Consider the following 24347-nt stretch of genomic DNA (forward strand, 5'->3'; position numbering starts at 1 on the left):
CAATGTGTAAAATCTTATTCAGCCTTGGCCTTTGGCATGCCCATGGAACCTTTTGAGTGTTTTGTTTAAAAACTATCATCCACTAAATAGATGAAAGCTGAAAATATATAATCCTCTGAAAAAATTCAAATTTGGGTGGATTTCCATGAGGTCTGCAAAATCCTATTGACACTAAGGCAACTCACTTTCTAAAGTTCAAGTCCTTCTTTAAACCACAGAGGCAGTAAAGCTCAGTGAAATGAATGCAATAATTTAGTATGGACAAAACATATTTTCCCTAACTTTATTCTGAATTCATGCGTACACACACACACACACACACACACACACACACACACACACACACCCCTACCTGAGGCAGACACACAGCATGGAAAATATCAGCCTAAAGGAGTGAAATATACAAGCAACTGAAAATACAAGTCTTATATTAAAAAGTGTTGCGGTAACCTTACATAGGCTTTGCTACTAGCTCCTTGTAATAACTATGGGTGCGTCTATGCTTGAACTAGGGAGCAAGTAAGGGACACAAATGCAGCCTACCGAAATTGCTAATGAAGCAGGGATTTAAATATCCCGCAATTCATTAGCATAGTCTTGCCCACATATTATTCTGCTCGCCAGCTGATTAGAACCAGGAAGTGCGAATGAGGACTAACATTTTTTGAGGAGTAACGTTAGTTGGAACCAAGAAGTTTGATTAGAACTAACGTGTCCCGGAGTGCACTTCAAGCTAGCGATGCAAATGCAGCCGACCAGGAACTAGGGAGCAAGTGTAGACATACCGTAAGGGAGAAAACAGAAGTTCATTCTAAGATACATGTAGCAAAAAGTCTGAAATCTTGGCTACTTTGATTTTTATTTTTTATAATCGTGAAATAAAGACTAGAATTAAAATAATTATAAATTACCTAGATATAAAATACAGAATTATATAAGTGAATAAGGATTATTTTCATTCAGATGCCTGCATGCACGTATTTCAAGGATTATTTTGGGGGGACATTCACTCTTTGGGTATGTCTACACTACAGCGCTATTTCAAATTAACTTAAATCGAAATAGTTAATTCGAATTAAGCTGATTCGAAATAACGCATCTATACACAAAAACTATTTCGAAATAGCGTTTTGCTATTTCAAAATAGCACGTCCACACTGAGTGGACCCTGAACCAAAGTTAAGGTTGGCCGGAACCAGGTGTCGGCAGGGCATCAGGTTAGGACTTAGTATGTGGGGCTGCTGCCTACGGCTAACTGAGCTCCGTGCTTAAAGGGACACTACCCCCACCCCGGACAGACAGTTCTCAGGGTTCTCCACATGCTTGTCTACCTCGATGAGGGACAGCAAAGCAGTCCTGTCTTGGGAGTGCCCTGAGTGCCCAAAATTGGGACACCACAGCACTCGGCCACATGGAGCCAGAGCTGCCCCTGGGCACGCCGGTGCTTCTCGTGGGGTCGTTGCCATCAGCCCAGCTGCACTTGCTGCAGACTGCCATCCGGGGGGGGGATCCATCGGGGGGCTGTCAGGATCCAGGAGGCCCTGCAGGATAGCATCCACCCCAAGGAGCCCTCAGAGGCTCCCCGGTCCTCCCCACTGGGGGCTCGTGCCCCATTCCTCCCTCATGTCCTTCCACTTACCCCTCCATAGCACCTCTTCCTGATGTCAAATAAAAGACCCGTATGTTCAAAAATAGAAACTGGGTTTATTGAACAAAACTGGCAGTGAGGATGAACCTCTGGGAAGACTGGGAAAAGGAGGTGGGAGAGGAGAAGAGAGAGGGGAGGGGGAAAACCTGGGAGGAGGGAACTGGAAGAGGGAAGCAAGGGGAGGAAGGGGGAGGTGAAGCTCAGGGTTGGGGGTCTCACTGGACCAACCTGACTCCTGGGTTTGCATGTGGCCTTTGGTGGCCAGGCTGGCAGCTATCCTGCCATAAACGGCTGCGTTCCTCCATCTAGTGCAGAGATCATGGACATTGGGGGCACCCCCCCCCCAAACCTGAATAAGGTCCATGATCTCCACCCTGGACGAGGAAGACACCCACCTTTCTCCAGCCCGTCAGGCTCCTGGGAGCTGGCAGACTGCTCCTGGGAGCGGTGGATGGTTGGCTGCCAGTGGCTTGCTGGCTCATGTTTTGGGGCCACTGGGTCAGGGGCCCCGGTGGCCACTGCTGGCTCTGGGCTGGCAGGCTTGGAGCTGGCACAGACACTGTGGCCAGGGTCTACCCCTTTAATGGCTCTGGGGCTGCGGTAGAGGAGAGTAAGTTTTCCTGGTTGTGCCCAGAGTGGCCACCAGGGCTCCCTGGGAAGGGCTGGAGGCCCCCTATTTCAAATTAAGTGTCTACACAGCACTTAATTCAAAATAGCTATTTCGAATTTGGCATTACTCCTCGTAGAATCAGGTTTACCAAATTCGAATTAAGGGCTCCGCTATTTCAAATTAATTTCGAAATAGCGGTTTGCATGTATAGACGCAATTAAAGTTAATTCAAAATAATGGTTGATATTTCGAATTAACTTTGCAGTGTTGACATACCCTTAGGGAATCCAATCTAAAGATAACTCACTGTCATATTAATTGACCATGTGTCATCAGTGTATTCCAAATTTCATTTTTAACCATCACAATCCACCTTTCCTCTTTCCCCATTTCTCATTTAACATTGATGATGAACATTCATGCAGCTTCGGCATGGGCACAATACCTGCGCTTCTGGCGAGAGCTGTTTCTCTCTTTCCTGCAAGGACATTTTACAATAAGACTGTAAAGCCAAGTAGTTCTTCCGTTTCCATTTTCTGTCTAACCTGTCTGCATGTTGTTTGCAATAAGCAAAAAAAGGATCTGCTATGTCCTGTTACAGCAAGAAAATGGGATGGGAAAGAGGGGGAAAAAAAAATCTAATTAGTACAATAATATGGAGGAATATATAGTTAGCATTCTAGAATATTTTTCATATATAGCACAATTAATATTGACAGCCAGTGGGAAGGAATATAATCTGAAATAGGAAAAGAACAGGTTAAAAATATTTATATAACTTAAATACATCTGGGACTGATTAAATTAATACCAGGGTACCTAAGGAACTAGCCGAGGCAATCTTGGAGCCATTAACAATTATCTGACACCTCCTGCAGGACAGGAGAGGTCCCAGAAGCCTGGAGAAGGGCAAATATAGTACTACTTTTTAAAAGACAGAACAAAGAGGACCCAGGGGATTATAGACCAGTCAGCCTAACTTCAATATATGGAAAGGCATTGAAGCAAATTATTAGACAATCGATTTGTGAGTATCTGGAGGAAAATAGGGTTATAAGGAAGAGTCAGCATGAATTGGTGAAGAGCAAAACATGCCAAACTTACTTAATTTCTTTCTTTGATAACTGAGCAAGTGGATGGGGAAAGTAATAGACGTGATAAACCTTATACAGTTCCACATGACATATCCAAAGTAAGAAAATGTGTTCTAGATAAATTTATTATGAAGTGGGTGCACAACTGGTTGAAAGACCAAAACTTTAAGGGTAGTTATCAATAGTTTGCTGTCAAGATGGTATGGTGCATTTAATGAGGTCAGTCATCTGCAATATTGACTTGGATAATGAAGTGGAAAGTATGCCTATAAAATCTGCAGAGGATACCAACTTGGGAGATGAAAGCACTTTGAAAGATAGTTTAAAATTCAAAAGAACCTCCAACTGGAGAACAGGTCTAAATAAAGTAAGATGAAATTCGATAAAGACAAATGCAAAGTACTTCACTGAAGAAGGAAGCATCTAATGTGCAAACGGTCAGTGCTTCTCAATTGTCTAGATCAGTGATTCTCAAACTTTTTAGCCCAGGGACCATCTGTCTTAATGTAAATCTTTCTACAGACCCCCCACACAGTTGCTAATGGAAAAAAATCACCATTAATTACATAATTAGGCCAGAGCCATTCTGCTAGTGCTGCAGGTAGGAAGAACAGTTTAATTTACAATATTATACAGATTAAACGTTTTAATATTCTCATGTTTATCAAACTTAATTTTAAATAAAGTAAACTATTACATCCAACACAAAAGGTTTCAATGTTTTATTTGAGTCAGGGGCCATTGACCCACAGAAAAATCAGTGGGGAACCACACATGCGAGAAGCAAAAAAAACTCCTCCAAAAACACCAAACCCTCCCTGATATGGCCTCCAACTGAAGCACCTCACTCCACTGGTGCTCCAGCCCCATAGGGCGAGGGGAAGGGATAGGAAGGACTGAGGTTCAGGGCTTCACATAGGCCAGATTTACTTTTCTGGGGTTCCCAAGTTACTTGATTTTATGGGCACCCCCCCTTAGGCTCTGGGGTGAGGACAAAAATGAGGGGTTCATTGTGTGGGACAGAGCTGCCAGAGAGTGGAATGGGGTGCAAGATCTGGGAGGGAGGTGGGGTATAGAAGGGGGAGAGGTTGCGAGGTCTGGGTGGGAGGTAGGGTGTAGAAGCAAGCTGGGAGTAGGGTGTCTGGCCAGAGGGAGGGAGCAGGAGAAAGGGAGAGTGCAGTTTGTGTCCAGGAGGGAGGGTGCAGGAGCAATGGCAGATGTAGGAACAGGATGCAGGTAGGTGTCTGACCAGGGGAGAGGGAGTTGGAGCAAACTGAGGGTGAGTGGTTTTGGCGGGGGGAGGAGAGAGAGTGTGAGGGAATGGGGTGCAGGGGTCTGGGCGGGGGGGCACTTACCTGACTTCGCGCCCCCTTGGAGTGGGGAAAGCCTCTAGACAGCATGCTGCTGTTCCCCCAGTGGAGTGGAGAGTGGGAGGGAGTTCTATGCAGCCCCTGTGGGGCTGAGGCAGCAACTCTAAGGGGCCGAGATCTGGGAGTACCTCCATCAGCTTTTGCCTTAAACCCACCTCAGCCAGTCTTCCATCCTATCCCTTCCGCTGCCCCGCCCTCAGCCAATCTCCCAAAGGCCCATGACCCTTCTGCCCTGGTCGGCGGAGGAGGGGGTGTGCCAAACCCTACCTCCTGCTGCAGGGAGGCAAAGCCTGCAAGCGGCAGAACCAGAGAGGGAAGGAGAGGCAGGCAGCTGTTTCAAGAAGTTCTAGTCAATTACAGTGCCCCGGCACCAGGCTCTCAATCTACCTTTCCTCTCTACTGCCTAAGGGGGTGGGGGGGCAGTGGAAACGGGTAGATTCGCAGGTGACAGGCTGCTGCTGAAACCCCCCCCCCCCTCCAGGCAGTAGAGAGGAAAGGTAGATTGAGAGCTTGTCAGCTGTGGATCTAGCCTGGGGCAGTGTAATTGACTAGAAATTCCTGAAGCAGCAGCCTGCCTCTTTCCCCCTCTCCACCACCCTGCAACATGACGAAGAGTTTGGCACCCGCGCCCCTGCCAGCGCCCCCGCCTCTGACCTCGGTCCCCTTCTCCTCCCTCTCTCCTTCCCCTCCCGCCCCCCCAGAGGCAATAGATAGAGCAAAGCTAAATTGCAAGCCTGTCGCCTGCAGATCCAGCGGCAGTTAGTGTAATTGATTAACATCTTGAAGCAGCTGCCGGAGTACTTCCGGGTTGCAGTTGGAGTACTTCCGGGTTCCATCAGGCGTACCGGACCACCGGAGTTTTACTGTACATACTTCAAATAGCTTGGATTTCGTTTTGACTTCTTCAAAGTGTTTTTTTAAAGCATAAGCCACATGATCTCTCACATACATACTTTTTTTCCTATTTTTCATTTTTTCCCTTATTCAAATGTTCACATTCTTATGACTGAACTACTTTATCAACTCGTTTATTTTGAGTATACAGTCTGTAAGCTGAATAAGTCTTCCTGAGGAAAAGAAGGATTAACACGTCTCAATTTATTTTCTCTCAAATTTTCAGCTCATTTTCTATAGGAAAAATTGTCACTAAAATGTACTAACCAAGCACAATAATCTACTCATTCTCTCATGACAAAGAGCAAATTAAACATTTTACTTTGTCCAAAAAAAAGCTTACCCACCTACTCACCAGAGGGAAGTAAATTTTGCAAGTTTGATTTAAAAACATACTCTGTATATTTAGAATTCAGGGTTAGGGGAATGTGTGTGGCACAGAGCTTATCATAGGAATTTAAATTAACAACTCTCAATTATGTAATCCTTGATTACAAAATACTTTGCTTGCAATTGTTTAACAATATGCAGTGGTTTTAAGTGAAAATCACAGCAAATCCATACAATGATAGGGATTCACAAGATGAGCTCCTTAAACAGTTAACATTAAACCCCATCCAGTTAAGCCATCACTGTTTAGCTGAAAGCATCGTTTTTATCTTTCCAACACTTCATCTTATACGTGAAAGTTATTTTTTGTGAACAGTTCTCCCAGAGTATTACTAATGATCTTAGTAGATAGTTCTTTCAGAAATAAGAAAAATAGTGATTCAAATGTAGACAGTGAATGACAACAAAGCCTGCATGTTGGTGGTGCGGTTATGTGAGTGTGCATCTCATTTATCTTTACAAAATTTACTTCCTGTTGCATTTATTATATGTAGAGATGAATATGACTTGTTTAACTTGAAATTTTAGGATTAAAATAGACCACTGGGCACGTCCAATGTATTTCCATTGAATAAATCAGCTCTTAGGCAAAATCTTATCATTTGGAGCACTTTATTCACACTATTATCAAGAAGAAACCTGGTAACAAGAGTGAACGTATAAGAAACTCAGAATTTGAATCTAAGTATTTTAGCAGGATGCAATTATTGATATTTACCAAAACTCAATGAAAATCAAGAATTACTGTGTTAACACAATGAAAGTTACTAATTTATATCACAATTTAATAATAATATTGAAAAAGATGTATATACAAACATTTAAAAAAAGACACAAGGCCCAATATTGCCCTATTTGAACACTACAAAGGGGATTGTAATCTGGCTATAGCTGGAAAATGAGCAAAACAAAAGGAAGATTTGAAACAGGAATGAAGCTGACAAAGCAAACTCCTGCACCAATGTCCACCACTTCCTAGTTAGGAGCATTTTAACAGCTTCCTCCCCACTTCTGAAAATATACTTAAAACCTCACAGCAGCATCTTATAAAAAACACTCCTTGGAAAGGTTATCCAGGAACACAGTAAGCTTCCCACATGCTTTTGTTAAGACATTTCCATTTGACATTTTTTCTAAAGTTGCAGCATCACAACATACCTCTTCTGCTGCTGCTTCTGACAACAGGCCTTCTTTCTGAGCACAGGTCACATGGAAATACGCTCTACACATGCCAGCATCACAACTAATGCAAACACCAGTTCTGGCAAAACGAGGATCTTCGCAGAAACTGCATTCCTATCACAGAAAAATGGTAAAATTAACTACAGCATAAACTCTACAATAAAGATTCCACATTCCATTTAAAAATGGCATAAATGAAAGATATTTTAAAGCCTTCTATACAGACATGTAAAATCTGTTTAAATGTTACTAATGGATGGATTAAATCTTATGAGGTATACCCAGGCAGTTAAGGCTAGCTATCTAAACTAGGATTTGCTATAATTTTTATAATCCTGTATTCCCTTTTAAACAGGTAAAGTACAAAAAGACTTGAAATAATAATGCTGGTTCTTTTTTATTTTTTCCTTACACTAGTAGGTTTCAACTTAGACTATGCACATTACTTTTTTATGCACCTAAAAGTTCACGGATAAAAAATTAAGAGGAATTAAACATAACAGTATCCAAACTACACTAGCAACTTTATAAACTCTACAGATAAATTAAGAATCACCTCACCCAAAAATGCAATATATTGCAGGTTTGCAAGAAGCTGTGAAAATGCAGTAACCCTATACAACAGTTTAGTCATGAAGTGAAGAATACTTCATTAAACTGTATAAAACTGAAGTTCTGAGGGAATTCAGATAGGCAAAATATAACTATCTATATTTGCATTAAAAACTGAGACCTGGCCTTGATTATCAGGGTTTGACAAATACTGAATCGACTCACCCATGGCAAGTAGATTTCAGCTGGTCGCCCCATTCACCAGCGGCCTGCGCATGCACAATGTGGGTCTTGCGCATGCACAGTGCGGAGCTGGCAAGCAGGTTTTGCTGCCGTTTGTCAAGCACTTTTGATTATGATAGGTTTACTATTTTATTTTGCTAACATACTGCTCAGCGTTGGATTACTGACTCTGCTTACCTGTGAAGAGTATTATTTAGCCTATAATCTTTTTTTAAAGCTTGTGATGTGCCCAAGTTACTACTTCTACTCCTATTAATCAGATATATTAACAAAAAGAACAGCTATTATGTAGAATAGCTGCTGTACAGAGGCTGCCCATTTGCTGAATGTTTTGGAAGACTTGTAGTAGGAATGATGGAGTGCCCGTTCCAATATGCACAGGCTGCTCTTCAGTTATCCTGATATAAACATTTGGGGGGCGGGGGAGGAGAGAAGAGTTGGTTAATTTAATTCTTATGAAAAGTCCCATACTGACATGTTTGGGAACTCAAATTTTACATGCACCAAATGGGTACAACAAAAGAAGCAACAAGCAAACTCTGTTCCACTTGGCCTGACAATGAAACAATATTTGAATGTAAGGAAACCAATGAGCCATCTACCAGAAGCTTTTTAGTCTCTGCTTGAATGCCATTTTGTGCCAATTGTGATAGTAATTTGAGTACTATGCATATGCACCCTCTTATTAACTGGATTAAGAACAATTACACCTCACATAAAAATGTAGGACGTTAAAGGATTTTTTTCAGTTCAAAGTGGAGCCCTTGATGTTCTGTCATTTTTTGTTTTAAATATGCTTTGTAGAAATTCTTTTGAAATTTCTCTTATCCATTGTTAGTTTAGGATTCCAGAGAACCTAAAGTAATTCTTACTGAATGTATATCTGCCTCCTTTCTTATTACTCTCTTTCTATTTCTCCACTCAGACTCCCATACACTCCTCAGCTCTCTACATTCATACTTTGGCAGAATGCCATTAACACACATTATGAGGTAATGAGTGTCTCCAGAAAGGAAGAGAGAGGGGGGAAAAGATGACAAGAGAAAAAAGGACACATGCTTCTGTTTTTATTGCATCTGTTGCACAAAAAGAATTACAAAAAGTTACTAAGATATGTCATGCCATATTATGTACAAAGAAAATAATACTATACCTAGATAAACATGTCTCTTCTAGACTTACCTTGGCACCATATTTAGAATAGTTCATTTCGGTAAGAGTTACTGGCCGCAGCTTGTCAATATCTCCAAATGCCACTCCTGGAACATAGAGGGCACAAACAATGTGGACCCACCTGCAACAAAAGATAAAATTATGCCATTAACATCAAGAACACCACTTCTGCTCTTATTTTGGCTTTCCCCAGACCAAGCGTTGACAGGAGCTTCATATGGCTCATTGTGAAATACAGGTTCAGTAAAAACCACAATCGTTACCTCTCCCTCCCCCTATTATCGTTCGGCTTATACACTGCATGATTTGTATGCTGACTTTTGTGGGGAATGAAGAGACGCTGCTCCCAGAACAGAGACAAAAAGTCACTTTGTCATAGGGAGTTTCTCTTCTCCTGATTCTGGATTTGCTTCTGGATATACTGAATGATCTGTCATTTGATGATGCAAAGACAGAACTCATTAGATCGCCTAAGTCCTGAAAGTAAGTTACAAAAAGCAGTAGCAGTACTAAACCTAAAATTTGAATGTTGAGAACCAACCACCACTTCATAAATGAGATTTTTAAAAAGAAGCAAGGTTTCTTTAATGAAACATCAAATCACAGAGTGTGTTTTCTTAGGAGCCAGCTGGTATAATCTGTTTTGCAGTATCAAATATTAAGGTATAAGACTGGTCTTATAAACATCTCAAATTGAATTAATTCAGGAAAGTTTTATGATCTGCATTACAGCAGTCTGATTAAATTATCACAATAGTCCTTACTAGCTTTATCATCAATGAAGGACTACATGATAAAATGAAAAAAAAGATGACTTTGAGGACATCAGATGAACAATGTGTGAACATGGCAAAATTATCTTCAACAATATATACAGACAGCATGCTAATCTCCCAATTTGAGGCCACCTGGTTACCCGGGTTACGTACAAGATAGGGACTATAGGTTTGTTCTTAAGTTGAATCTGTATGTAAGTCGGTACTGGCATCCAGATTCAGCCGCTGCTGAAACTGATCAGTTTCAACAGTGGCTGAATCTGGACGCCAGTTCTGACTTACATACAGATTCGACTTAAGAACCCCAGGCATCCCCAAGCCAGCCACTGCTGAAACTGATCAGCAGCTGATTAGAGGAAGCCCCAGGCAGGGGCTTCCTGTAGTCAGCCACTGGTCAGTTTCAGCAGCAGCTGACTTGGGAACGCCTGGGGCAGAGCAGTTAGGGTGCTGCTGGGTTGGTCCAGTAGCGCTGCCGCTGGACCAACCCAGCAGCACCCAAGCTACTCTGCCCCAGGCATCCTGATTCAGCCGCTGCTGAAACTGACCAGCAGTGGCTGAATCAGGACGCCTGGGGCAGAGCAGCTGGGGTGCTGCCGGGTTGGTCCCGTAGCGCCCAGAGCGGCGCTACGGGACCAACCGGCAGCACCCCAGCTGCTGTACCACAGGCGCCCGGAGCAAAGCCGCAGAGCACAGGGGCAGCGGGACAGCCCAGACGCGCCGTGGCTGTCCTGCTGCCCTCGGACTCCGCGGCTTTGCTCTGCTTTGCTCCCCGTCCCCCTGGTCTGCAGACCAGGAGGACGGGGAGCAAAGCGGCGGAACACTTGGGCAGCGGGCTGCCGCCAGGCTGCCCACCGCCCACGTGTTCTGCCGCTGTGCTCTGCTTTGCTCCCTGTCCCCCTGGCAGGGGGACGGGGAGCAAAGCAGAGCACAGCCACGGGGCACGCGGGCGGCGGACAGCCCAGACGCGTCTGGGCTGCCCGCTACCAGCGTGTTCCGCCACTTTGCTTCCTCTCCCTGATCTGCTGGAGACCAGGGAGAGGGCCCCGTTCGTAAGTGCGGATCCGACATAAGTCGGATCTGCGTAACTCGGGGTGTCTCTCTCTCTCTCTCTCTCTCTCTCTGTCTCTCTCTCATATTATAAGCCACCCTGCAGACGTCAAGATGTGAATTTCTTTATAATCTAAGTTATTGTCTGCAATTTTATCCCATGGTGACTCTAAGAAGGAAATCAGGCCTCGCTAATATATAGTTGCAACAATTCTGGAAAACTAGAGAATAGTCTGTTGAGCCTGGTTCAGAGTCTGTAATCAACGAAGGAGGAGTTCGGGCAACGAAAGACTCCTGAGTTTACTTAGTTTGTTGGACTCTCTTTCACACCAATGCTTCTACTCTAGGAGATGCAGTTTTCGACTCCGTAGCAGTGCTGATCCTCTGTACATGGTAAAGGGCAAGGAACTGCTCTTATCCAGGACTGTGAGAGTTACTGTAGCAAAGGGATGATGAAAGATCAGCCACATCATCATACTCCACACAACAGGAGTGGGATTTCTCCCCTGAATACAAGTGACCTTGGTACTGCATGGCATTTCTTGTCTCAAAGTGGAGCATCAGTTAACTGGAAATGCAATAAGACCATTTAATCTGTCTCAGCTCTGCAGGCATAGCTAACAAAAAGTCTCTAATAAAAAGTCTGGCAGAACGTTGTATACTAACACATAGAAACTAGAGGTTAATTTATAATTCAAGTAGCCACTAATATGAATGGCCACTTGCATTTATCCAGGGAAGTGAAGCATAAAGAGACTATTACCAAAGGTCACAAAGTTTGTGGCAGAGGAAGGATTTGAGCACAAATCTCCCAAATCCTATAGGCCAATATTCTCACCACAAAACCATCCTTCCTCTGCACATTAATGTTGATTAACACAAGGTTACTTAATAAAAGTTAGCAAATATCCATAATTTAATTATAGAAAAGGTTTCAAGCATTCCATGCATCACTGAATGCTTTCTGGAAAACAATGCAGAGCTGTCACTAGTGCAATTCATTCCGAGTAGTCAAAACATCATGCCACACAGAAAGACTGATAAATTGATGAGGAGGTGACATGGCTGTACTGCTTACAACTAAAGTGTGTGAGAAGGTCTCTCATTTCAAGACTATATCTGAGACAGCATCCATCTGGTTTCAGAATGTCAAGACTCATGTTCCTTCAGCATGATTAAGGGTAATATACGACCTTGTGGAGATGGTCAAAATCTCATTTAACAAGAGCAGAATTCTTTAAAAAAAAAGTTTGTAATGCATGGGCCTAAAAAAATTAGTACTTGATGTCAGCAACCTGGCCAACTATAAACAAGTAACTAATTTCCATGGAGAAAATGGAGCTAGGAAATCTTCCGAAAACCTATATGGTTGAGAATTCCTTTATCCACATCAGTCAGGCTTCAGATCTCATTGTAATACAATATCAGTGATGATCTGACAACAGATAAAAGCCAAGATCCACACTGATTCTGTTCTAGATACCACTAAGCACAAGACTCTTCAACTCCCTTTAGTAGACACAGTTGCCTTACAGTGGCCTCATACTTGTGTCTCAAATTCCAAAGGATAGTTTTGGGTTATTTTTTCTGTTCTGAAAGCTCTCACATAGGGTTATTCTATATTATCACTCTTCCTATTTCACGTGTATAGGAGGCTGCTGTCCCAGAGATGCAGAAAGACAAACATACTGAGATGTGCTTTAATTAAGCTACAACTTGATTAATTTAATCTCAGTGGTTCTCAGTCTTTCCAAACTACTATACCCCTTTCAGGAGTCAGATGTGTCTGGAATAACCGCAAGTTTTACCTCACATAAAAACTACTTGCTTACAAAATCAGACAAAAATACAGAAGTGTCACAGCACCTTATTACTGAAAAATTGCTTACTTTCTCATATTGTCTGTATGAAATTTTAGTTTCTATTGACTAAGAGTACTTTTAATGTAGCCTGTTGTAAAATTAGGCAAATATATAAATGACTTGATGTATACCTAGAAGACCTGTGTACCCCTGGGGTACTCCTACTAGAGATGTAATAGTGTACACGATTACACATTTAACCAATGTGCCTAGGCTCATCAGTTACATACAAGGCCCTTCCCCTTCCCTCTCCTCCCCTCCCCCCATCCCACCCAGCTGCTTCCTTTGATACAGAGGCAGCAGTGGAGAAGCAGGGGGAGAGGGAGCAAGCAGGAGCTGCTGCTCGTGGGGAGCCAGCTTTTAAGTAAGCTGCCCGCAAACACCGGTTCCCAGGGAGCCACCTAACCCCCTCCCCATGCTGCTGACTCTATATCAGAGGCAGCAGTACAGGGGGGCAGGTAGGAGCTGGTGTACACGGATGCAGCAACGTGACGAGGGAGGGGAAGGGGGGGGAGAGAGGAGAGGAATCTCCCACTGAGCCGAATCCTCCCCTTTCCCTGCATGTAATCAACAGTAGAAAACAGTGCCTACAAGTAACTACATTTAGTTAACTCAAAAGGATCTCTCAAGATTAAAACAGTTCTGTTTGATAACAGTTGTTTTTTTGGAGAAGAATTCAATTGCTGAGGTACTTAAATATCTGTATACAATGCAGTTTGTTGTAAAGCAGGCATGTCCAAAGTCCGGCCCGCGGGCCAATTGCGGCCCGTGTTCCGGTTCAATACGGCCCCACAGGTAATTTGGCAATATCTATCTTTTATGGCCCCCAACGAATCCATATGTATTGAGATGAATACATTGTAAAATCTCAGTTAATGTCAGTTGGTCTAAATCAGTTATAAATATATTTGACACAACATGTATACTTGGTGTTATGTTCCTGTTCATATTTTTTGAACTTAAAAGTTGACAGACAACCTTTATTACCAATAATATGTAATGTACTTTACAATGTTCGTGACATATTTCAGCTTCCTGGATTTTTTTTTTCCATCTGGCCTTCAGATATGAAAGGCAGAGTGATTTAACACCTGTTTAGATTTGTCATCCATGTGACGAAATGAAAAGTATGCCTTTTGCAATAAACTTTGCATAAAATAGTTAATTTGCATTTCATTTTAATGGTTCAAAGAATGTCAGGCAAAATGGTCGGCCGTGACGCATGTTCACTTAATCAAATCTGGCCCTCTTTGAAAAAAGTTTGGACACTCCTGTTGTAAAGTAATGCATGGGTCATATCCAAAACTAAGTCATTCACTCGCCTTAATTTTAATGGAGAAATTCATGTTAAAAAAAGATGGACTTTTATCTGAAATTGTAATCATGATGATTCATCCAATTAACTGAACAGAAAAGTGTTTTCTGAGGCTACAAATATGGTTTTTCCACCATTTATTAGTATTCTGTGTCTATACATGAGGGAGTCAGTGAATAGGATTTGTTTATATAAACTACAATTATGGTTCAATGCAAATGAAAATTTGTCCAAGATAAACATTAACTTAGTCTTTTTTGTTATTTTAAAAGGAAAGAGCTAAACTGTCAGTTTGCAATCTATGTATCCCATATCAAGAGACAGCATGTTGTCAGGCTGTTTCTGTAGCAGCTAGAATAGGGGTGTGACAGGGCACAGACGGCCCACACCGGAGTCCCAGCCGCGCGCACCTTGTGCGCCGAGCCGGAGACTCGGCACCGGCTGCGCGCAGGCTGCTCACAGGCTGTGAGGAGCCTGACGGCGGCAGGCGCCATAACCGTGAAGGGGCAGAGCCACGCAGCGGGTTACGGAGGCCTGCCCCTCGCTTATACATCAGCAAGGTAGAGGCAGAGGAACGGGGCCACAGCAAGGGGCAGCGTGTCCGAGGAGGTATCCTCGGCTCGAGAGCTGCAGAGGGCCAGGAGGACAGATGGTGGATCGGGTGAGACAGGGACCCTGAAGCAGCCCGAGGACAACGCCACCCCAGGGACCAAGCCGGAGGTTTTTACGCCAGAGACCGGGTAGGCCCTGACCCAAGGGGTTGGGGGGAGACTCAAAGAAGGGGAGAGGAAGCAGCCCAGGGCAAAACCCGACTGGGTTGGTGGGCTGGGGAATTTCGGTGGGAAGCCCCACCAGCCGGACTAGACCTCCGTAGGGTCTCAGACCTTTGGGCCCTGGGCTGGGGCCCGTGAGTGACGGCCGGACCGGGCTCCCCTCTCTTGTGGAAGGGAGGACAACCGGAACAGTGCAGGACACCCGTAAGTGCCGGAAGAGCGAGACTCATAAGAGACGGTACTGTGGGTGTGGTGAGGGTAACAGTAGAGGACACTTAGCCCCGCGTCCTTGTGACTGTTACACAGCTACAAGATGGTGGAGAATGTGGGCACTGATCAATCCCATCCCTGGATTTAAAAGGGGTTTTTGAGGTCAGACAAGGCCCCCTTTTTTGTCCCCCTTCCCCAGGGGGGACGGACGGGGTGAACCTAAGGGAGGGCTAGCTGAGACACCCCCCCCCCCCGCCCCCAGGAAGGTCTATCCCCTCCATAGGTCTGCCTGTTTCGGGCCCCCAAGAATAAGACGCCCAACATTATGTAGCTGGTGGGGCGCATCGAGCAGGAAGGCGCAAGATGGACCCAGCCAAGGTGTTAGAGTTGCTAACGGAGGCCTAAAGACAGGGGCAGGAGCAACAGACACTCCTGCTCCAGCAGCTGGCCACGCAGCAGCAGGAGCAGCCACGACAGCTAGCGAGGGAACTGTCAGAGCAGTTCCAAAGCCAACAGGAGCAATGGATACGACAGTATGGGCCAACCCTACAAGGACAACTGAGCGAAGCTGCCAGATCGCAGGCTCTGGTTCTCGTGGGGGACTTCAATCACCCTGACATCTGTTGGGAAACCAATATGGCAGTACACAGGCAATCCAGGAAGTTTTTGGAGAATGTTGGGGATAACTTCTTGACACAAGTGCTGAAGGATCTGACCAGGGGCCGTGCGCAGCTTGACCTTCTGCTCACAAACAGGGAGGAACTAATAGGGGAAGAAGAGGTAGGTGACAACCTGGAAAGCAGTGATCATGAGATGGTAGATTTCAGGATCCTGACCAAAGGAAGAAAAGAGAGTAGTAAAATACACACCTTGGACTTTAGAAAAGCAGATTTTGACTCCCTCAGAGATCTGATGGGAAGAATCCCATGGGATGCTAACATGAAGGGGAAAGGAGTCCAAGACAGCTGGCAGTATTTTAAAGAAGCCTTATTGAAGGCACAGAAAGAAACCATCCCGACGCAAAATGGTAGGAGACCGGATTTACAGGGGAAACCTTTGGTGAACTTAAGCACAAAAAGGAAGCTTACAAAAAGTGGAAACTTGGACAAATGACCAGGGAAGAGTTTAAAGGTATAGCTCAAGAATGCCAGGGGGTTATCAGGAAGGCGAAAGCACAAATGGAATTGTGACTGGCTAAGGATGTGAAGGATAACAAGAAAGGTTTCTACAGGCATGTTAACAAGAAGAAGGTGATCAGAGAGGGTGTGCAGCCCCTAATGGATGAAGGAGATAACCTAGTGACAGATGATGTGGGGAAAGCTGAAGTACTCAATGCTTTCTTTGCCTCTGTATTCACGGACAAGGTCGGCTCCTGGACTTCTGCGCTAAGTGACGCAAGATGGGATGAAGATGGACAGCCCGTGGTGGGTAAAGAACAGGTTAGGAACTATTCAGAAAAGCTAAACGTTCATAAATCCATGGGTCCAGACTTAATGCACCCAAGGGTACTGAGGGAGTTGGCAAATGTCATTGAGGAGTCTTTGGCTATTATCTTTGAAAAGTCGTGGAGATTGGGAGAAATCCCGGACGATTGGAAAAAGGCAAATGTAGTGCCCATCTGCAAAAAAGGGAAGGATGATGATCCAGGGAACTATAGGCCAGTCAGTCTTACCTCGGTTCCTGGAAAAATCATGGAAGGCATCCTTAAGGAATCCATTTTGAGGCACTTGGATGAGAGGAAAGTGATTAGGAATAGTCAGCATGGATTCACAAAGGGAAAATCGTGCCTGACCAATCTGATTAGCTTCTATGATGAGGTAACTGGCTCGGTGGACATGGGGAAGTCAGTGGATGTTATATACCTTGACTTTAGCAAGGCTTTTGATACGGTCTCCCACAATATTCTTGCCAGCAAGTTAAGGGAATGTGGATTGGATAAATGGACGGTAAGATGGATAGAAAGATGGCTAGAAGGCCGGGCCCAGTGGGTAGTGATCAATGGCTCAATGTCAGGATGGCGGTCAGTTTCTAGTGGAGTGCCCCAAGGTTCGGTTCTAGGACTGGTTTTGTTCAATATCTTTATTAATGATCTGGATGAGGGGATGGATTGCACCCTCAGCAAGTTTGCGGATGACACTAAGCTAGGGGGAGAGGTAGATACGCTTAAGGGCAGAGATAGGGTCCAGAGTGACTTAGACAAATTGGAGGATTGGGCCACAAGAAATCTGATGAGGTTCAACAAGGACAAGTGTAGAGTTCTGCACTTGGGACAGAAGAATCCCAAGCATAGTTACAAGCTGGGGACCAACCAGCTAAGTAGTAGTTCTGCAGAAAAGGACCTGGGGGTTACAGTGGATGAGAAGCTGGATATGAGTCAACAGTGTGCCCTTGTAGCTAAGAAGGCTAATGGCATATTAGGTTGCATTAAGAGGAGCACTGCCAGGAGATCCAGAGATGTCATTATTCCCCTTTATTCGGCATTGGTGAGGCTACATCTGGAGTATTGTGTCCAGTTCTGGGCCCCCCACTACAAAAAGAATGTGGACGCATTGGAGAGGGTCCAGCGGAGGGCAACCAAAATGATTAGGGGGCTGGAGCGCATGACTTATGAGGAGAGGCTGAGGCAGTTGGGTCTGTTTAGTCTGCAGAAGCAAAGAGTGAGGGGGGATATGATAGCAGCCTTCAACTTCCTGAAGGGAGGTTCCAAAGAGGATGGAGAGAGGCTGTTCTCAGTAGTGACAGATGGCAGAAGCAGCAGCAATGGTCTCAAGTTGTGGTGGGAGAAGTACAGGTTGGATATTAGGAAAAACTATTTCACTAGGAGGGTGGTGAAGCACTGGAATGGGTTACCTAGGGAGGTGGTGGAGTCTCCATCCCTAGAGGTGTTTAAGTCCTGGCTTGACAAAGCCCTGGCTGGGTTGATTTAGATGGGATTGGTCTTGTCTAGAGCAGGGGGCTGGACTTGATGACTTTCTGATGTCTCTTCCAGTTCTATGATAAGGGGATGGTTTGAGAACATGATGTTGGTAACTAATTGACCATTCATTATCAGTGGGAAATAGTCCAATGGAGTTACTATAGAGAACTTTCTGGGTGTCTGGCTGGTGAGTCTTGCCCACATGCTCAGGGTTTAGCTGATCGCCATATTTGGGGTCGGGAAGGAATTTTCCTCCAGGGTAGATTGGCAGAGACCCTGGAGATTTTTTGCCTTCCTCTGTAGCATGGGGCACAGATCACAGCTGGAGGATTCTCTGCATCTTGGGGCCTTCAAAGTATTTTAAGGCTTCAATATCTGAGACATAGGTGAGAGTATTATTCTAAGAGGGGTGGGTGAGATTCTGTGGCCTGCACTGTGCAGGGGGTCAGACTAGATGATCATAATGGTCCCTTCTGATCTTAAAGTCTATGAGTCTATGAGGCTTGGGCACGGCAGGCAGCAGCGAGGATGAGGGCAATGACGGCCTGCAGCCTACAATCTGGTTGACCAAGATGGGACCTGCAGACGACCCTGAAGCATACCTGACTACCTTTGAGAGGGTCGCAACCGCAGCCCAATGGGCAGAGGCTCAGTGGGCCACAATGTTGGCCCCTTACCTAATGGGACAGGCTCAACTGGCCTATTGTAGTCTGAGTGACCACGATGCCCTGCATTACTACAAAGTGAAGGAGGCCATACTAGACCAGATGGGGATTACCCCCGAGACGTACGGGACAAGACCCCGGGTGACAGCCCAGAGGCTGAGAGAGGTGGCGTGGCAGTGGCTCAAGCCAGACCAGCGTACCAGAGCACAGAAGGCTGAAATGGTGGTGCTGGAGCAGTTTATCAACATCCTGCCCAATGGGGGACAGCGACAGGTACGACGACACCATCCCTCTACTCTGAGGGAAGCAGGGGATCTGATGAACAAGTACGAGGCCGCAGAAGCAGCAGAAGGAGCGAGCTGCCTGAGTAGGAGCGCCCCCACCCCGATGGGAGGTCCGAACAAAGGATTCCGCCCGAAGGGGCGCCTCAAGGGGGACAGACACTGAGGGGAAGGGCGCAGTGGGACCAGGAAGCTCGCACCGGCCTGGACTACCCCGCAGAGGGAAACCCCAGGGGAAAGACCCCAGGCCACACTCAACAAAGGACGAAGCCCAGCCAGAGATGGCGCCCACTGCGGAACCTGTTATCAGTCCGGGCAGGAGGGACATTTTCAAAAAGACTGCCCATTCATGGACTGCCCCTATGCCCAGGCACTGGTCGGCGAATGCACCCGTGCAGCAGAGGGCGGGGCCAAATTTTACGAGAAGTAGATGTCGGAGGACACTGGGTGGTGGCCCTCGTGGACTCCGGATGCAGTCAAACTATCGTCCGGGTGGATCTGGTCGATGATGGGGGACCGAGAGGCCCACCCATGAGTGTACAGAGAGTCCACGGAGACGTGCATCAGTACCCCACCACCTGGATCCAGATAACAGACGGAGCACAGGTGAGCTGCTGCTATGTGGTGGTTGCCCCGAGACTAGTATATCCTGTCTACTGGGCGGGACTGGGCCGGTTTCCGTAGGCAATGACAGAGTGGCAGGCCAGGAAAGAACCTGTACCAACCGAGAAGGGGATGCTCAGGCGGCCGGAGGGCCCAAACGAAGCCCGAGGGAGTCTCACAGAAACACATCTGCAGCCCGTGGAGGACCCAGGAGCCCCCCGTCATCTGAGCCTGTGGGAGGGGGACTTCCTTCAGGAACAACAGGAAGACCCCGTGCTCCAGCATGCCTGGGCCGAAGCCCAAGAAGCCGATGACCCAGACGAACGAGAGGGTGGGCACCGAGCCGGACCCCACTTTGAGATACATCAAGATCATTTATACCGGGTTACCGAGGGGGAGACGCCCGGTAGCATGGTCTGGCAATTAGTGGTCCCCCAAGCAGAATCTGTTCCCACTCTTAGAACTGGCCCACGCAAATCCCTGGGCTGGTCACTTGGGCTATGAAAAGACAGTGAAGCGGGTACTGCAATGATTTAACTGGCTGGGGGTATATTGGGAGGTAAAGGACTTCTGCAGTTCCTGTCCCAAATACCAGAAAGCGGGTCCCAGCGGAGTGTTACGGGCTTCCCTTGCCGGTCATAGAGATGCCCTTCGAGCGGATTACACTGGACTTGGTAGGGTCGCTCGAAAGAGCCAGAACTGGGTGCCAGTACATACTGGTAGTAATAGACTATGCTACCAGGTACCAAGAGGCAGTGCCCCTCTGCAATATGACTGGCAGGGCCCTTTCGAGATAGTATGGAGGGTAGGGGAAGTGGATTATGAGGTGAGGCTAATGGGTAGCCAGGCGGGGACAAAAGTATACCATGTCAACTTGCTAAAAGCCTGGAAAGAACGGGAAGGGTTCTTGGTGAGCCCAAGAGCACCCGACCCGGACCTAGGGCCTGGGGAAGGGGGAGCAGCTCCTGTGTCATACCAGGTGGGGTCGGGTTTGTCGCCGACGCAGAAAGAGGAGATGGAGATGCTCCTCCACCGGTTCCCGGGAGTACTGACCGACCAACCGGGCCGCACTACCCTGATCCACCACCACATCGCAACAGAAGCCTAGAAGAAGGTGCACGAACCAGTCTGCCCTGGAAGATGTGGGAAACTGTTCACGAGGAATTGCAATGGATGTTACGCTGAGGGGTAGTCGAGGAGTCACACTGCGAGTGACAGAGCCCGATAGTCCTCGTCCCAAAGCCAGATGGATCAATGAGATTTTGTATCAATTTTTGAAAGGTCAATGGGGTATCCCGCTTCGATGCTTACCCCATGCCCAGAGTCAATGAGCTACTGGACCGCCTCGGGAGGGCCCAGTATCTATCCAACATCAATTTGACCAGAGGATATTGGCAAATCCCCCTCAGCCCAGTGTCACAAGAGAAGACGGCCTTTTCCACCCCCTTCGGCCTGTACCAATTTGTGAGGATGCAATTTGGCCTCCATGGGGCAGCCGCGACCTTCCAGCGACTGATGGACCGAGTCCTGAGAGACCATGGCCAATATGCAGCCGCCTATATTGATGACATTGTCATCTACAGTGCAACGTGGTTAGAACACCTTCAAAGGGTAGAAGCCACCCTCAAGACACTTCAAGACACAGGGCTAACCACTAACCTGAGGAAATGTCATTTTGGGGAAAGTGAAGTGACGTACCTGGGTTACACAGTTGGTTGAGGACAGCTCAGGCCTCTGGTAGACAAGATTGAGGCAGTACGGGCTTACTCAACCCCACGGACCAAGAAGCAGGTGCGACAGTTTCTGGGCTTAGCAGGCTACAACCGACGCTTAGTACCCAACTTTGTGTCAGTTGCCGCACCGCTAACGGATCTGATGCAAGTAGCCTTGCCCCAGAGAGTGCAGTGGACCCCCCATTGCAAGAAGGCGTTCCAAATGCTAAAGGCCTGGCTGACTGAGGCCCCCATATTGGCACAGCCAGACTTCGACCACCCATTCATAGTGCAGACCGACGCATCCGAGAGAGGAATGGGGCTGTACTGTCCCAAGGAGAAGGGCCCGAAGAGCACCCGGTAGTATATATTAGCCGGAAGCTATTCCTGCGCGAGCATATGTACTCTACCATAGAGAAAGAAGCCCTGGCAGTGAAATGGGCTGTTAATATGTTACGCTATTACCTCCTAGGGAATCTGTTCCAGGTGGTAAGGGACCATGCCCCCTTACGGTGGCTGCAAACGATGAGAATCTCCAATGCTCACCTTACGAGATGGTATTTGTTGCTACAGCCCTACGCCTTCAAGGTGGCACACAGAGCTGGAGCGAGCCACCAAAATGCAGACTTCTTTTCAAGACAATACGACACAGAGGAGACTGAGGTACCGAGGGTAACAGTAGGGGACGCTTAGTCCCGCCTGTAGCCAGACAGCCCCCCCCGTCTCAAACAATCTTGCTTGCCCTCTGAGATGTCTGTATACAGAGCAGAGAAGGAACAATAAGAAAATCAGCATAGCCATTAAGCTTTGATCTGCTTTGATGCGAGATCAGGATATGCGAGTGTTCCCTGAGTAACAATTAAGGCAATATACTGAGCTCGAAGCTGCAAGAAGTGCCCGGCTGGCACCCATGTTGATTCGAACACACACACAGTCCCTGGGAGAGGAATTTCCCACTGAGAAAAAGAATGCCCAGTACTTCCAATTTAATCCTCTCAGCTCTCTCTTACAAGTGTAAATTAAGTTCACAACTCCCTTGTAAGAACTGGTGTCACAAAAGACAGGCCAGCACCATTTGGCATTACAGATAAGAAAGAGAAATACGTGACCCAATGGGTGTATAAGTGGGTATGGCAGCGCACTCACTTTTGAGTGTCAATCTGCCCTCTACCTGCTGGTCGGGTTAGGTGTTTGACCTCCCGAGGTTCCACGGGGACGCTCACCTCGTACTTTCGTCTTTCCGAGGAATTGAGGGACCGATCCTGGCCTGACACGCTGGGACCGAGTGACGCAGAAGGGGGTAAAAATTGTACCTGTATGTGTCCTTTTGTTATAGTGCATGCATAGAATAGAGCTCTTTAAAGATTAAGCTGTCATTTGGTACCATTATTTTCTATTTCCTATCTTTATCTTCTTTGTAACCATTTTTTTAAAGATATACACACACACACACACACACACACACACTTGCCAGCAGTTAAGAAATAGAACAATAGCCATTGCAACCATATGATTTATAAGCTTCCTCAATAAACCTGTAAATGTTTAAGCTTTAACCTGACTCCTTCAGTTGCTGTAACAGAACCAGGCACAATTTAAAAGAACGTCAGCCAGTCATTAGGGACAGATACAGGGAGAGCTTGGGCTTTTGGATTTGTGTCACTCCCAGGTGGCAGAATCCGTTGGGGCACTTCTCAGCCTCCCCCAGGCTGCCCGCTGTGAAGGAATCACAGATTCTAGCAGCTAAAATCTGAAGTGTAATAAGCTCTTTCTGTACACTTATTGGGGCGCCCGTCAACCTCTTCCAGGTTGCCCACTGCAAGGGACCCCGGTCTCAGCAGTTGAAGTCTCAGGTGTATAATATACACACACACACACACACACACACACACACACACACACACACACACACACACAACCACTCACTGCCCTGACCGTCGGCTGACACCGCCCCCTTGTGACTGTTGCACAGCTACAAGGGGTTATAACTCGAGCTTCAAAAAATTCCTTTCAATCTTTCCACTGCTCCAGAGAGGCAGTAAGCTATTAGGTATATGTACTTAACACTGTGTTTGCACCCTGATACACGAAGACATTGAACATCCTTTGGAGGGAGGAAATGGAGCAGGCAGTGTGAACCTGATTTTCCACTGGAAAGGAAGTCACATGGTGCACTTGTTTAAGGATCAGCTGATCCCCACTTTACAAACTCACACCAGTACACAGGACCAGCCATGATCAGGTACAAAGTGTTCTCGTTTTCTTCAACAAATGAAATATACGTGCATTTCAAACAATTCCAAATGTGTATCATTTATGGGTGTCAATAATCTGTGTGTGCATGCCAAGTGTCACAGCTCTAACACTTTCCTCAACAGAATGCCATCTGAAGCCATATGTAGAAGTCTCATAACCTTGAGATAACGTTAAAAGAAGATCTGTTTTATTGTTACTAAAAGCATTCTGCAGTGTAGGCGTTCTTTTTTGCACCATACCACTCATTTAAGATGTGTTAGACTGAGAACATTTTTACAGGTGGAAGTGGAGAAATAGTTACACATCTTCACAATTATCTACTATTTTAAAAAAGCCAAGGTTTTAGTTTAAGATTTGATAGTAAGTTTTAATACAACTTCCCAAATGCACCCTGCAGAGTTCAATATAAAGATACACATCTTCAACAAGCAGCTGCTCCTCAATTTAATTTGCACAGTTTTTTCATGCTCCACTGGTGTATTAAATGCTGCTGCACTCTGTAGGAGTTTATCTATGATAAACCCAACAGCTGGCTGCTTGCTTCACACTGACCTTCTCAAAATGTTTTAGTACATGTCACGCAAGTATTACAGTATTACAGATTTAAACTGCCATTTCAGTGTGATTGGCACACAAGTGTCTCATTTCCTCAACCACCTATGTGCGAACTCCAACCTGAATCTTTATTAAAAAACATACAGAAGTCAGTCAAGTTCACAGCTGAGGCAGATTGAGCTGCATTTAATACCAGTTCTAAATATTTTCCTGCTCATT

At 46.0% G+C, this 24347-nt stretch overlaps 1 protein-coding gene across 5 annotated transcripts in view; it reads right to left on the reverse strand.

Annotated features, from left to right (window-relative positions):
* PHF14 (PHD finger protein 14) overlaps nt 1-24347 on the reverse strand; it is a 380891-nt gene that overhangs the window by 297054 nt on the left and 59490 nt on the right. For 4 of the 5 annotated variants that reach the window (XM_075922308.1, XM_075922309.1, XM_075922307.1 and 1 more), the window contains exons 6-8: nt 9166-9277; nt 7165-7302; nt 2704-2850 (exon numbers count right to left, since the gene is read on the reverse strand). In XM_075922308.1, coding sequence (XP_075778423.1) covers nt 2704-2850; nt 7165-7302; nt 9166-9277 — 397 coding nt within the window. The remainder of the gene's footprint in view (nt 1-2703; nt 2851-7164; nt 7303-9165; nt 9278-24347) is intronic. The other variant, XM_075922310.1, reaches the window with a different exon arrangement.

The sequence above is a fragment of the Pelodiscus sinensis genome, chromosome 2 (genome assembly GCF_049634645.1).
Source record: "Pelodiscus sinensis isolate JC-2024 chromosome 2, ASM4963464v1, whole genome shotgun sequence".
In the NCBI taxonomy this organism is placed as follows: Eukaryota; Metazoa; Chordata; order Testudines; family Trionychidae; genus Pelodiscus; species Pelodiscus sinensis.